The sequence below is a fragment of the Oreochromis aureus genome, linkage group 7, assembly GCF_013358895.1.
Source record: "Oreochromis aureus strain Israel breed Guangdong linkage group 7, ZZ_aureus, whole genome shotgun sequence".
Taxonomy (NCBI): Eukaryota; Metazoa; Chordata; class Actinopteri; order Cichliformes; family Cichlidae; genus Oreochromis; species Oreochromis aureus.
In genome coordinates this window covers 26,552,326-26,566,687 of record NC_052948.1, presented here as the reverse complement: position 1 = coordinate 26,566,687, position 14,362 = coordinate 26,552,326, and the positions used below count along the sequence as shown (strand labels likewise).

The 14,362-nt window shown below is 41.1% G+C and overlaps 1 protein-coding gene and 1 non-coding gene across 3 annotated transcripts in view; one reads left to right on the top strand and one right to left on the bottom strand.

Annotated features, from left to right (window-relative positions):
• Positions 1–9,597: 9,597 nt before the first annotated feature.
• Positions 9,598–9,669, top strand: trnap-ugg. The gene has a single exon. It is a non-coding gene; the product is annotated as a tRNA-Pro (tRNA).
• Positions 9,670–10,229: 560 nt separating this feature from the next.
• The window catches only part of lrp5 (low density lipoprotein receptor-related protein 5), a 48,432-nt gene continuing 44,299 nt past the window's right edge, over positions 10,230–14,362 (bottom strand). For both annotated transcript variants that reach the window (XM_031753495.2, XM_039614857.1), the window contains 5 exons: positions 13,963–14,073; positions 13,621–13,860; positions 13,389–13,531; positions 13,189–13,286; positions 10,230–12,918 (listed from right to left, as the gene is read on the bottom strand). In XM_031753495.2, the coding sequence (XP_031609355.1) occupies positions 12,597–12,918; positions 13,189–13,286; positions 13,389–13,531; positions 13,621–13,860; positions 13,963–14,073 (914 nt within the window). In that variant the 3' untranslated portion in view covers positions 10,230–12,596. The remainder of the gene's footprint in view (positions 12,919–13,188; positions 13,287–13,388; positions 13,532–13,620; positions 13,861–13,962; positions 14,074–14,362) is intronic.

The window sequence follows — 14,362 nt, the reverse complement described above, 5'->3', positions numbered from 1 at the left end:
TGCAGCGAGAACTGCCAGCATCTGAGCCAGCCAGACTCTGCCTCTCTCATCATGGTCATCTAAATGCAGCGCACAGTAATGGCAGGTTTTGTAATAAGGCAGACTGCGCTAACATAATATGCACTGTTAGCTGATTATTTACCTGCTGCGGGAGAGGACGTGCAAACGTTACCGCTGCTGCTGGGTTGAGATTCACGAGTCCGGAGTGGAATTAAAAACACGACATTCATTTAAGGTCATCGCGTGTTTTGTGAGCAAATGCTTTTGCATATTCGTAGTGTTTCCTCCTTTAAATGAAATATCTACTTTGCAAGTATTGCAAGTTGCCCCGTTGTCATCCGTTCTCGTAAAGTATAACCAAACTTTTGAGCGTTTGAGCCGCTTCGGCGCCCTGCCAGGTAAATGACGCTCCGCAACGTGGTGACGTCTTTCGGGGCGACTGGAATCGATAAGGGAATCCTTTGCAAAAATGGCAAACAATTCCAAGGAATTGAAACAGTGGGAACCGGTTCTCAACAAGAACCGGGTTTCGATACCCATCCCTAGTAATAACGCATAATTAAATTCAGAGTGATATATAAACACACAGTGAGTGAAGGAGTGAGAGAAGGAGAAACACTCAGTGCATCATGGGAAGCCCCCAGAAACCTAAGTATATTGAAGCATACCTAAGAAAGGATTGAAGGTCACCTGATCCTCATGTGTATATAGCCCTAATTATAAGCTTTGTAACAAAGGAATGTCTTCAGCCTAATCTTAAAAGTAGAGAGGGTATCTGTCTCTCGAAACCAAGCGGAAGCTGGTTCCACAGAAGTGGTGCCTGAAAGCTGAAGGCTGTGCCTCCCATTCTACTTTTAAATGTCCTAGGAATCATAAGTAAGCCCACACTCTTTGAGTGAAGTGCTCTATTTGTGTCATACAACACAAATAGGTCTTTAAGATAAGATGAGGCCTGATTATACATGACCTTGTATGCTAGGAGAAGGATTTTAAATTTGATTTAAAAGAGAGCCAATAAAGAGAAGCCATTATAAGAGAAATATGCTCTCTCTTTCTAGTCCCTGTCAGTACTCTCACTGCAGCATTTTGGATCAAATGAAGGCTTTTTAGGGAGTTTTTAGGACATTCTGAGAATACCTAGTTGTAGTAGTCCAGCCTAACAATAATAAATGCATGAACTAGTTTTTCAGTGTCACTCGGAGAAAGGATCTTTCTAATTTCAGAGATCTTGTGCGAATGGAAGAAAGCAGTCAAATATGTTTGTGCATTGAAGAATATATCCTGATCATAAACGACTCCAGGAAGCTCCTTACATGCATGGAGGGTTTCACCCCAAGTCCAGGACCCTGAGGCTGTATGCTAAGCATAAGGAAGGAGGCCAGGGACTAGTGAGTGTCAGCACCATAGTGAGACAACGAACATCCACGAATACATCAGGAAGATGGCCCCACCGACCGTGTGCCCAGTGAATTCCTTGGGCAGCAGAAACCGAAGAAAGAAGAGGAAGAGGAGGAACCATCATGGAAGGGTATGCCCCTGCACAGTATGTACCACTGGCAGATAGGGGAAGTGTCTGACATCCAGATGTCCTACCCAGTGGCTGGACAAAGCTGGACTGAAAAGACAGCACAGGAACAAGCTCTCAGCCCAAGATCCATAGAGGCTGGGGTCTATGGATACCAGTGATGCGGACACTCACTTGTCTATCACACCAGGCAAGACCCCAGGTGCAGGCTGCATAAAGATGGCCCTGAGACAATGCAGCACATAACAGCAGGGTGCAAGATGCTAGCAGGCAAGGCATACATGGAACACCATAAGTGGCCGGCATAGTGTACAGGAACATCTGTGCTGAATATGGCCTGGAAGTGGCCCTACAGGTTACCTGAACATAAAAGACTACTTGTTCAGAAGAAATTTGCTGACATGCTTAAAATGAGAGTAATAGAAGAGTCACAAAGTGCATGGTGTAGCCCAATAGTTCTTGTGGTGAAGAAAGTAGGATCTATATAGTTCTGTGTTGACTACTACAAGATGAATGAGGTTTCACAGTTCGACAAGCTCCTGGATTCGTTAGGCACTGCTCGTTTTTTCATAACTAAGGGCTCCTGGCAGATTCCCTCATCTAGGAAAATCACTCTCTGTTCAGACTATGTTCCGGTTCCAGTCCCAGCAGATGGCCGCCCTTCCCTGAGCTCGGTTCTGCCGGAGGTTTCTTCCTGTTAAAAGGGAGTTTTCCCTTTCCACTGTCGCCAAAGTGCTTGCTTATAGGGGGTCATGTGATTGTTGGGTTCTTCTCTTTATGTATTATTGTAGGGTCTACCTTTCAATAAGGAGATAAGGAGACTGTTGTTGTGATTTGGCTTTGTATAAATAAAAATGAATTTAATTGAATTATGTCCAGCTGCAATGATTTAACTGCAAGAAGGATGCGCTAGGATCACCCGGTGGCATCTAGAGCCACCCATTTAAGTTCAAGGTGGTCCGTAGGCCGGGGGCACAGATTGCTGTGGCTGTGGAGGTGGGAGGGGGGTGTGTGGAATAGGGAGTAGGGGGAGTAAGCTCAGCCGGATGGCTTTCCAGCTTAAGTTGGGTGATGGGGGTATGTGGTGAGGTGTGGTCTGCGACTCTGCTTCAGAGAAGGGGTGGTGCAGTGAGTTCAGGGGGGCAGTGCCAAGGAGGCTAGCAGGGCAGCTGGGACCAGAGAGAGGAGAGCTAAGCACCAACAAGGTTGTTGGTACGCTCCACAAAGAATTGTAGACATTGTAAATAAATTGCCACTGTCCTTGCAATATTGTGTGATCATTTGGTCATACTTGCAAAGTGTAAATATCTACAGATAAGATGGCATACATTGCTGTGTCAGACAGAAAGACATTTCTAATGATTTAATTAGAGAAATGATCACTAAAATATTAGAAAAAATGATGTTGTCCTAATAGTCATTGTTTCTTTTTTCTCTGAGCCCCTACATTCACCCCCGACTCTGCTCATTTTCTGTCTCCCAGCCCAATTCTGCTATCCTTCTGTCCTTCACACATTCTCTGTATTCTCCTTTCCCACAGCCTTGAGTCTATGTGACCCCTGGTGTGTCTATTGTTCAAAAAGTGGGGCAAGACGGACCAGTCATCTCCTTACTGAACCAGTAGTTGGGAAAATGAGGCCATGCTTAATGCCAGTTATTGTGTGTGTGTGTGTGTGTGTGTGTGTGTGTGTGAGAGAGAGAGAGAGAGAGAGAGAGAGAGAGCGCATGAGCAGGCCATGAACGATATGCTGTTTAATTCTAATCCCATAAGGATATCCTGTCTATTAAAGGATTATGGGTAGGAAACATATGCACTGTTGCATAATCATAACATAATAGTCTGTAATGACATAACTATAGAATAATCACTTGTCTGATAAAATAATATTTTAATAGTGCACTGAAACCAGTGTGAAATGTTCTCCATGTCGTAATTTAACATTAAGACATGGAGAAAAATATCTAAAAATAACAAAAATATCTAAAAATAACAAAAATATCTAAAAATAACAAAAATATCTAAAAATAACTAAAAATAACTAAAAGTATCTGTCATCTTGAATAAGACTGGCTTGGGCTGAGAGGAGGAAGACAGTACAAAGGCATGCTGTGGAAGAGAGCCAGAGATGAATAAAAACTAATGATTAAATTGAGAGAGGTGTATGAACAGAGAGTAAGTGAAAAGAAGTGACTGAAGAAGAAACTCGACACAGTACATTACGGGAAGCCCCCAGCAGCCGAGACCTATTGCACCATAACAAAGGGAGTTTTCAGGGTCACCTGATTCAGTCCTAACTATATGTTTTGTCAAAAAGGAAAGTTAAGCCTAGTCTTAAAATTAGAGATGGTGTCTGTCTCCCAAATCCAAATTGGGAGCTGGTTCTACAGAAGAAGGGCCTGAAAGCTGAAGGCTCTGTCTCCCATTCTACTTTTAATACTCTGGGAACCACAAGTAAGCCCGCAGTCTGAGAGAGAAGTGCTCCAATGGGCTGATAAAGTACTAAGAGGTCTTTAAGATAAGACAGGGCCTGATTATTCAAGACTTTGTATGCGAGGAGCAGGATTTTAAATTCAAATTCTGGATTTAACTGGGAACCAATGAAGAGCAGCCAAAACAAACACAGATATGAGTCAACTGTCAAAGGCCATAAGAAGATCAATGCTGTTTCTGTACTGTACTCCCCTTTCTAAAAGGAAAAAAGGAAGGTTAGCGATAGAGGCCTATATTTAGCGGTCAAGAGATGGATTTTTAAATAGAGGCCTAATTGCTGCCACCTTAAACATTTGTGGTATGTATCCCAGTAATAGATACATTGATCAAATCACAGCATTAATTAATCATAGGACTTCTTTGAGCAGTTTTATTGGAATGGTGTCTAAGAGAAACACTGGTGGTTTGGAAGAAGTGATTACTGAAGTTGAAGTAGACATATATACATATACAGTGTATATACAGATGCAGTGGACCCAGGGGTGGGTCCATTTCATACATACTGTAATAGAAGAGTTACAGCTCTTTTTAATTTTGAATACTTAATCAGTGTTGCGAGAATAATGTGAGTATAATATCCTTGGATTAGCGTTATAAACAGAAGGCACAAGGATTTTGCAGGATTATATCCCAAATGAAGTTCATTGTCTGTAAAGACAACTATCAAGCAAATCTTTACCAACTTAAAAAGTCTGAAAATAACATCAAGTTAGTGTAAGAAAAATCCTTCAAGTCAGTCAGCCTGTGTACATTTATGCTACACACACACATACATATTTATATATATCGCACACATTGGCTGAGAGAAAATTCATCTGTTACAATGATTATGTCAAGCCAGGGATTGACCCACCAACCTTTTGGTTAAGAGAGAACATTTTATACCTCCTGAACTACAACCACGCTGGTGTGTGCAATGGGTAGGATCATTTATGCACGTGCGGAGGCATACCATCTTTGGAATTTGGATTCATTTCCTGGCTTCGAGCATTTTCTGTTCAAAATAAATTTATGTGAAAGATCCTAAGAAATAAGTCTTCAGTTGTGTGGTATCAGCTATTGGATCCACTAAAGAGCTTTCGTCTCAACTATGACTGTACATGTCTGTGTAGGTTCTCAGCCATCCAGGTCATGGTAGTCTGAGGAGCTTGAAAAGAAAGCAACTAGATTTCTTTAAATTTCTTGACGACATTTCACCTCTCATCCAAGAGACTTCTTCAGTTCTAACACCAAATGGTGGAGAGGCCCAGGCATTTAACTAGCTGTGTGCCTAATCACATGAGTCAAGGTGTGAAAAAAGGTTTGGGTCATTGCCACTTGAGTTTTGAAAACAAGTGTGAGACTTGAAAAACATTGAACAGAGGGGGTTGAAGTTAAGAAGCTTCTTGGATGAAAAGTGAAATGTTTTCAAGAAATTCCCTTAGATTATGACTGTACATGGTACCTGACCTTAAATGCATCTTTTAAGTAGATTTTCATTAAAAACTGGCTGAGACTAAAGCTGAATTAAAATCAGATGTCAGTATATATTATCAATATTATTAGGCATATTAACTTGTTCTGGTGCTCCTAGTGGCCCCAGAACACCACCATCAATTTAGCTTTTAAATGTTCTTTTAAAAAAACTCTTTTAATATCAAACCAGCTGCTAATAGCAACACGCAAATATATTGGAGGTAGTGGGTGGTGGCTGGCTCCTACTTTATCTGCATCATGTAGGCATTAGATCCATTTAATAAAACAGGACAGCTGACTGTGGGATGTAATGGTGAAATCTTTTCCTGTTTTATATCTGAATAGAGATCTATCCTGTGGTATCTGCCCACCTGTTTTTATGATTATTGCTTTGTCCATTTTATCTTTCTAGGCCTCCTATCCCATTTGAATAACTGTAAATGATTCACAAATCACTTAAGATGATGATAGGCCACAAAATGAAAAGTGGTCAAAGGTTATTTAGGGTGACTGGTTCGAGGGTTCCAGAGAAGATGTTGGTATTTAACAACCTTTGGCGATAACAATCATAATAATATTTATGTAGTGCTAAAAGCATTTGTCAACGACCTTTTTGATAATCATTAAAACCTTTATCATTTAAAAGCTTCTCTGAATTATTAATCACAGAAATCTATCTTCAGACTGTACAATCAGAACTGCTCCCAACAATCATAGATGTTTACATCTGCGCTGTAACTGCAATAAGTTAATCAACCGATTTGCACTACAACCTGGTTTGCCTCTTATCTGTAGTTATTTTTATTTAATTTAGTAACTGTACAGTACTCTCTGTATATAGTAACCATTGTCCTTAATGTAAATATGTAAGAAAAATTGTGTATGTTTCTGTTCTGTGTCCTGTGTACTGTTTGTTTGTATATGTGTCTTTTTGGCTGCTGTTACAACCAAATTTCCCCTTGTGGGACAATTAAAGGATTATTCTATTCTATTCTTCTATTCTATGATAAAATATAAAAAACAAATCGTGCAACAAAAAAAGGAAGAGTCCACTGTGGGTGTGGTTTGTGGCTCAGCTTTTTGGAGGGAAAAGGGAGTGTGAAGGGAGGAGAGAGTAGAGCGAGCATTAAAAGAATGTCAGGTGCGAGGGAGCGAAAACAGAGAGAAAGAGAAAACCAACCCAAGCAGCTGGTGTAATTACAGAGCGGCAAACACAGGGAGAATAAAGGGAGAGAAAAAACAAAAAAATGATATAAGATTGAATGCTGGGCTCCACCTCTTGCTGCCTCTGTACAGCCCTCAACACCTGTCTACCAGCTGGACAAACTTCACTGGACCAGTTTGCTTTTTCTCTTTTAGTGTTTTTAAACTTTTACAGGCATTCTCCTGTATTTACAGCTCCAAGACTTATTCCCAACACAACATAGCATATTACCTGCGCTGTAACATTAGCAGACCCCCAAAAGTTTGGAATAAAAACATTATTTTTAAATCTACAGCTTCTTTAAACTATTACTGTCAGATGAATACAGGTTTATCATGAATATGGTATTTCAGATACCATTCTTTTTGGTAGTATATAACAAAGGATTTTCCCCCTATTTTTTCTTTCTTTCTTTTTTTTTAAACACATCGTCACTGTCAATGTCAAACACAAAGAAAGTTCAATAAACCAGGAATTCAGGATCAATCAGTGACCCAATTCCTGAGTTGCATTTTCCAGAAGTTCCAGGTGTCGAGAGTGCCTACATGACTGAAACATGACCACTGCTCAAATCGGTTCATATGATGAAACATCATTGGCTCTAAGAATACTTAAAGAGAGATTTTTCATAGATTTTCTGGAGAGATGAAATGAGGAAGACTCTTGATGAAGCAGATATACTGGATCGCAGGTTGACCCAGGGCACTGCTCTGTGTCAGCGGTGGTCTTAAAATGTACTCCCAGTTTCTAGATGATACTTCCTTCAAGCAGTGGTACAGGAAGAAGCTCAGTCAACAGAAGTCAGCATGATACACAGAACAAAGTTCCATCATATCTGCAGCCAACTACATTACAGCATAGCCATCCGTCTGAGGGCTCGGTCAGTAATGACCTCATCAGACCTGTGTATGGATGGAGGGATGGATAAACAGACACAGGTCACATACTGTTGCAGGCATTTTAAAAGAAGCTCTTTAAGTTTCCTGTTTTCTCTTAAAGGTCAGAGATGTTAATTTTTCTAATTCTTTCTGTGAAACGTTTTGGTGCTTTTTTTTTAACAACAAATTTAGAATAAAGTTATATTCACCTGTAAATTCTGCATGCTAATAATATCTATGCATAATATAATATAACAATAATATAATATGCATTATATTTACCATTTTTCTGTTTAGAAGTAAAACACTTTTAAACATTTCCTCTGCTACATGTTCAGGTTTCAGATGTGGTCATCAGTGTTGGGGAGTAACGGAATACATGTACCGCCGTTACGTATTCAGAATACAAAATATGAGTAACTGTATTCCGTTACAGTTACCGTTTAAAAAGGTGGTATTCAGAATACAGTTACTTTGTTGAAATAAATGGAATACACGGCGGTACTTCCCTGTTTCATATTGTCGCGGGTCAGGATTGTTTGGGTTTGTTTGACAGCTACGTTCTGTTGTTCCAGGCGGCAGCGTTACGGTTGCCATGGTTACAGGGTGACGCGCTCTCTCTGCGTGTTTCCTGGGTGAGAGAGCGCTTTTTGTTGTTGTTGTTGTGCTAAGCTAAAGGCAGAATGCTACAGGCATAGCTCTAAAGCATGTAGCCTCATGGGCAGTGTAGTCCGTGCTGCAGCGAGAATGGACTGCCATACACGTGATGTGTCTGTGAGCGAGGGAGGAGAGAAAGGAAAAGTCCGAGCTGTCACGGAGCAAAAACGGGAGCTGGAAGCATGTAAATATAATAATAACCACAGCAACCAAGAAGAGTGCCTGAGGAGCCCAGCTGTAAGTAAGCTATTAAGACTCAACTGTACACTGTGTTCGTGTTTTCCTCCGGAAAAAATAAGTTCTGTTGGAGCAGCCTTTCAACGCCTCTCTCTGTCTCCCGCAAGCAAAGTTGACCCAGACAACAAAGTAAAGCTAGTTTTCGCTACCAGCCCGACACGAACCCGACGTATAGCCAGAGGTCCCTTTACTACGTTTCGAGCCATGGGACCTTCAGTAACAGTAATAAATCACAGCAATAGGACATTCATGTAGTTGTAAACAGCATGATAATATATTAAGTATTCCAAAGTATTCAGAATACGTTACTCTCATTGAGTAACGTAACGGAATACGTTACAGAATACATTTTGGGGCATGTATTCAGTATTCTGTAGTGGAATACATTTTAAAAGTAACCTTCCCAACACTGGTGGTCATTATGGTATCAGGGAATATACAAGTATAGGCTAAAATTGTGTTTGCAGTGGATAAAATACTTGTTAAGATTGATTAATTTGACCCCTTTAAAAATCACTAATAAAGGCTTTGGAGCAGCACTCATTTTGCTCTGCTGTGCCCACATGGGGGCAGCAGAGCAATTTGTAAACACGACTAAACGTGATCAATTATTAATGTTAAGGTGTTTATAGGAAACAGAAAAGGTTAATAAAATGAATAAATTGGATATTTGTATTATTTTCTGTAGTAAGTAATCTCCAGCAAAAGTTTTGAAAAGCGTTTTCTCAACTTTGAGGTGACAAAATGTAGTCTAAGTTAGAGTTTTCCTTACGATGTTTGTGGATATGACAATTCACAGTCCAACAAAACACATGAACCCTGATGTTCACACATAGCACTAGGTCGACATACTATAGATTATAGATAGATTATTGATGGATGATGGTATGCCGTGAAAATGTCTGATGCAATTGAGAAATGATTTTAGAGATTATATCAAGTTATATGTAACATTTGTTCCTCGCGTGATATAAAATATTTAAATACGTTTAGACAGACAAATCAATGAGTAGAGATAAAAACATACACAGCTCCACGGACGCAGTTCATTTACAATGTAATGCATTTATTTCTACCAGTAGGTGTCGCGCTCTCACCACACGAGGCCGAACAACCTTATGAATACGTTTTGTCCGGTGCTCCTACCAGCGGCTCGTTGGTCTAGGGGTATGATTCTCGCTTTGGGTGCGAGAGGTCCCGGGTTCAAATCCCGGACGAGCCCTGTTTTCTTTTTATTTGTACATTTCCTTGTTTCTTCAGAAAGGCAGTGACTGGGAGCAATTACTGCATGATTTTTATTTTCTAACATCTACATGTTAGAGCAAGTTATACATTTCTTTACATGATTTTTTTAAAGCATTGTGACCGTATGTGATTTAATGGTTGCCTTGTTATAGCTGAACTCCTCAGCAGCTCAGAGAGACACAGTGTTCTGGTTCCTCTGACTGTATCTACCTCCAAAGAGCTTTAAAGGATATGCAGAGGTAAAAAAAGCCTGCTTGGGTTTTACATTTGTTGTACTGTATGTAGTTTCTGTGTGCATCTGTTTTGTATTTTCCATTAACTAAACCTTAGATGGTTTCCCCTCCCTGATTCTGGTTCTGCCAGATGGCCTTCCTGTTGTACAGAAGATCTTCCTTCCACCTTCTCCCAGTGCTTGCATCTGAATGTTGAGATGCTCTCCAAAATTGTAGGGTCTTCACCTTATATAAAGCATTGCAACTGTTGTAAATTATATAAATAAAATTGAACTGACGTGAACTGAATAACCTCAGACAACACTTTCCTTAAAATAAAACCTTTATTATATAAAAATGCTTTTGATACAAAAAATGTCACAAGGGTAAATTACGCAAAGCATTCTTAGCAGAGACAACAAGTACAGGGTTTTACTGACACAGTGGTTTGAGGTAGGGCCTACAGCCCTCAACATAAATGTGTTGTGCTGCTAAGAAAGCACCCAACTTCAGCTACCTAAGCTGGAAATCTATTTTAGCTGTAATGTCACCTGACTGGAGATAATTTAATCAGGCAACAGGAACAAAGCTTACTCCAAGACCATGCAATTCCTGACCTTTACAAAGTGCTGCCAAACTGCACTTCCCTCTAACTCATCTAACACAGGTGAACTTCTTCCAGGCACAAAGGGGCAACAAAGGACACTTTCACCTTGATGACTGCTAAAAGAAGCACTTTTCTGACCCACTATCTGTCTTTGAACTTTGCTAGCACTGTGCTGGAAAAAGAAAATGGTTATTCTCATGCCAATCCATAGTCTTTACAGTAACAGCGACAAATATTCCTATAGGAAGTGAATAAAGTTGTGCCCTTTGGAGCAACATGAAATATCGTTGGAGAAAATTATTTCTTTGAAGCAGGACACAATCAAATTAAAACAGGTCATTCGTAAGTTTAAAAGTGTTCATTCCTTTAGGAGCATGATCACCAGCTGTTATTACGACATCAATTTCTTGTATGTAATGAGCAAAGATTAATGGGTCAGCAAAGTCTCAAGATTTCATCCTCAGTGGACTACTAATAGACAACTTCACCAAAATCTCTCCAGTAGTTATTTTCTTACAAAATGTGGCAAAGCTCACAGGCCAGAAAGTTTGTCTAATCTGAGGCAACTGCTACCTTTGGTTTAATTTAATCCAATTTAATTACATTTTATTTATACAGTTCCATATTAAAGCAACAGTTGCCTCGACGTGTTCGGGATTACTCAGGATGCTTCAAACTGTGTGTGTTAGACTCACAGCATCTAAACCATCCTTCAAGCTCAGGTTATGCAGTGATGAGTTCATTGTACGAAAACACACAAAAGACTTTGTGGCGAGATCAGGGAAGAGTCATCTGAAGCATGGAGGTTTTCAACCTTTCAACCTCCTTCCAAAAATAACTCCTTCAAACCAAACATTTCAACTGACACAGAGACATACATAATGATCTACATACAAAGTACAAAGAACAAACATGGCTATAAGAATAATTTGTTATTAACTGTAAAGTAGCTTCACGATCTACCGTCAGGATAAGAGTGGCAATTTTGGCCTTTCTGTGTAATGATAGTAACTGATATCGTATGTACACAATAGCAGCAAACATATTTTTGGTAAACAGGATGATGAGAGTACAGAAAAAGTGATGGAAGAGGTTCTTAGTTACACCAAAAAGCATTAATTTCTCATATCTCAATCACTGACTTCATTACACATATTTACAATAGCTTTACATGTTGGCATTCGTCTGGTGTATTGCAGGCAGGCGGTGACTTTACTCAATGAAGAGACTGTTAGCAGTCGCTTTGTTGACTGGAGAAGGCTTTACTTCTTCACAAGGCACAGGGTTCAGCTATGGAGGATTCAAAGTTTGAAATGGAGGAACACAATGTGGGAAAAGAAGCAGACTTCCCCTCTTTGATCATCCACTCTGTTATTTTTTAGTGTACATATTATAAATCAGTCATCAGATTTTTCCAATTCACCCAGCAAGCCTTCACATACCTGTATGCTCATGTATATTCATTCATCCTTCATTCACACACTCACTCACTCCACTGTCCTTTGTTTTCTGTCAAGCTGTGGATCACCCACTATGAATAAAGTATGAAAAACATTTCCATTATTTGTTGTTGGTTTTTTTGTTCATGTGATTTTTTTACACTACAGTATATACAGTCCTGCTGACACAGATGCTGTGAGGAAGGACAAGACAATTCTGTGAAGATTGGGGGAGATGAGGTGGTGGTCTATTGGATGCACTGGATCTGTGGTTTTCACACTCGGTTGGTGAGGTCACTGCATGCTGAAGAGGAAGCAGCATGAGAAATCGGGATCCTTTTTGGACTGATGGAAACCCAAAACTGGCCCAGCACAGGAAGGTTTCTTCATTCCATGGAATGAAACTTAAAGAGGGAATGCCCTGAGGCATGGCAGGGACAGCCTTGAACCTTCAACCTGTTCCAAACGAGTGAATGTTCAAGCAGGGCATTTGGAAGATTAGACAATGGCCACCCTGAGAACTCCTGGATGACTGGAATGATAAAAGGACCAATAAGGCACTTGAGCCTAATCAGCTGATATGAAGTCCTTGTAGCTAGCTGACTTCATCCCTTTCTTTCTCACAGGGGTCCCAGGCTGTTGAGGGTCATGAAGAGTCAGTGCAGGGAGAGGGAGGAGGGGGACATAGGTGGAAGTAGGAACGCTCTGTAGAAGGGGATGGAGGGCAGCTTTCCTCAGCTGACATATACTGGGATCGGGGCGTGGGGGGTGGAGGGTATGGGTCAGAGTCTGAGTTGAGGTCCATGTAGTACTTGTGTTTGGTGTGGCTGCCGTGGCCAGAGCCCTTCCAGCGACCCACTGACAGCCCCAGCCCAGCCGGCGGGTGGTGGGGAGTGTAGTCGCTGTCGCAGACATCGGTACTGCAGGGAGTGGTAGGTGGGACGGTGCCACGGACCGGGTTATAGGGTCTGAAGGAGAGATGACACAATCGTAGTTTTCATTGCAGTTTACATACAATTTATCTTTGTTTACATCATAATAACCGAAAAAGATCGCAAAATCAACACGTCTCCTCAGCAGGAGATGTGAATGTCTCCTGCTGAGGAGGAAGTCCAAAGCCCAGTACAATAATTACAGTGTCATAAAGTTTGCATGTGTCTGATAAACACACACATGACAGACACTTGCATCTCTGTCATGTGTGTGCTTGGAGATAGGCGATGATAAGACTGTATGACCTATATGATCTGGTGGTAGATGGACTGTTGGAGGAGTAGAAGATCTCTGTGTTGTAGAGAGAGCGGTCAGTGGCTGGAGAGGGAGGAGGGTTCAGGATCTACAAAACAGAACAAAAATCTGTAAGTAAACTGGAACGTAAACCATAAACACATGTGCACTGTGTGTGTGTGTGTGTGTGTGTGTGTGTGTGTGTGTGTACCTGAGGATAGAAGGCTCCCTTTGTAGATGAAGAGCTGCTGGATGAAGCTCCAGTCACATGATTTCTATCATAAAGAGGAGCTCCACTGCTGCTGCTGCCCATCAGACTGACAGAACTCATCATGGACTTCCCACAGGAGATACCTGCACACAATAGTTTACAGGTATTATTAACACCAGTGCTGATAAGTAGCAGTGTAACCATAGCACTGCTGCTGTGTGTTCCAGCTTACCTTGATAGGTACCATGCTGAGAACCGCTGGGGGTGATGAAGTTGAGAGGTACATGGGGCGTCCCGCTGATGTACTCATGAGGGAAAGTCCCACTGGGGCCTTTGTATCGTCGACACACCACACGCTGGCAGACAAAATAAGCTCCCCCGATGATGAAGACGAGCAGGATGATGGCAATAACTGGGCCGATAGTGTTGGGCCCAGTGCTAGGGATGCCACTGGAGGGAGGTGACACATGCTCTGAACACGGACAAGAAAAAAAGAATACAGAGTGTAAGACAGGAGGTTTACCAGAGAATATACAGCCATGTTTCTGCAGTTTGAATATCTCAGTGTTTTTACCGCAGGCGAGTTCATCTGATCCATCAGGACAGTCGGAGTAATTGTCACACTGTTGTTTCTTTGTGATACACTGATTGTCACCACAGCGGAACTGGTTGGGAGGGCAGATAGCTGGAGTAGAAGAGGAAAGGTAGCAAGATGTTTCAATGGCATTTTTTTGTTTCCAAACCAATAAAACCAAAAGCTATCGCATTTATGTACATTTTATACACAACAGGAAGAAGAATGATGGAAAATTAGATGCCAGTGATTAGAAATTTTCTCTGTTTAGACCGAGCATGGGGGGAACTGTTACTGAAAGCAACACAAATATGAGGTAGACAAGATAGCAGAACACATACGTGGAACCTCTGCAAATATTTCTGTGCAAACAGGCAAATCCAGCCATAGCAGTGGAGAA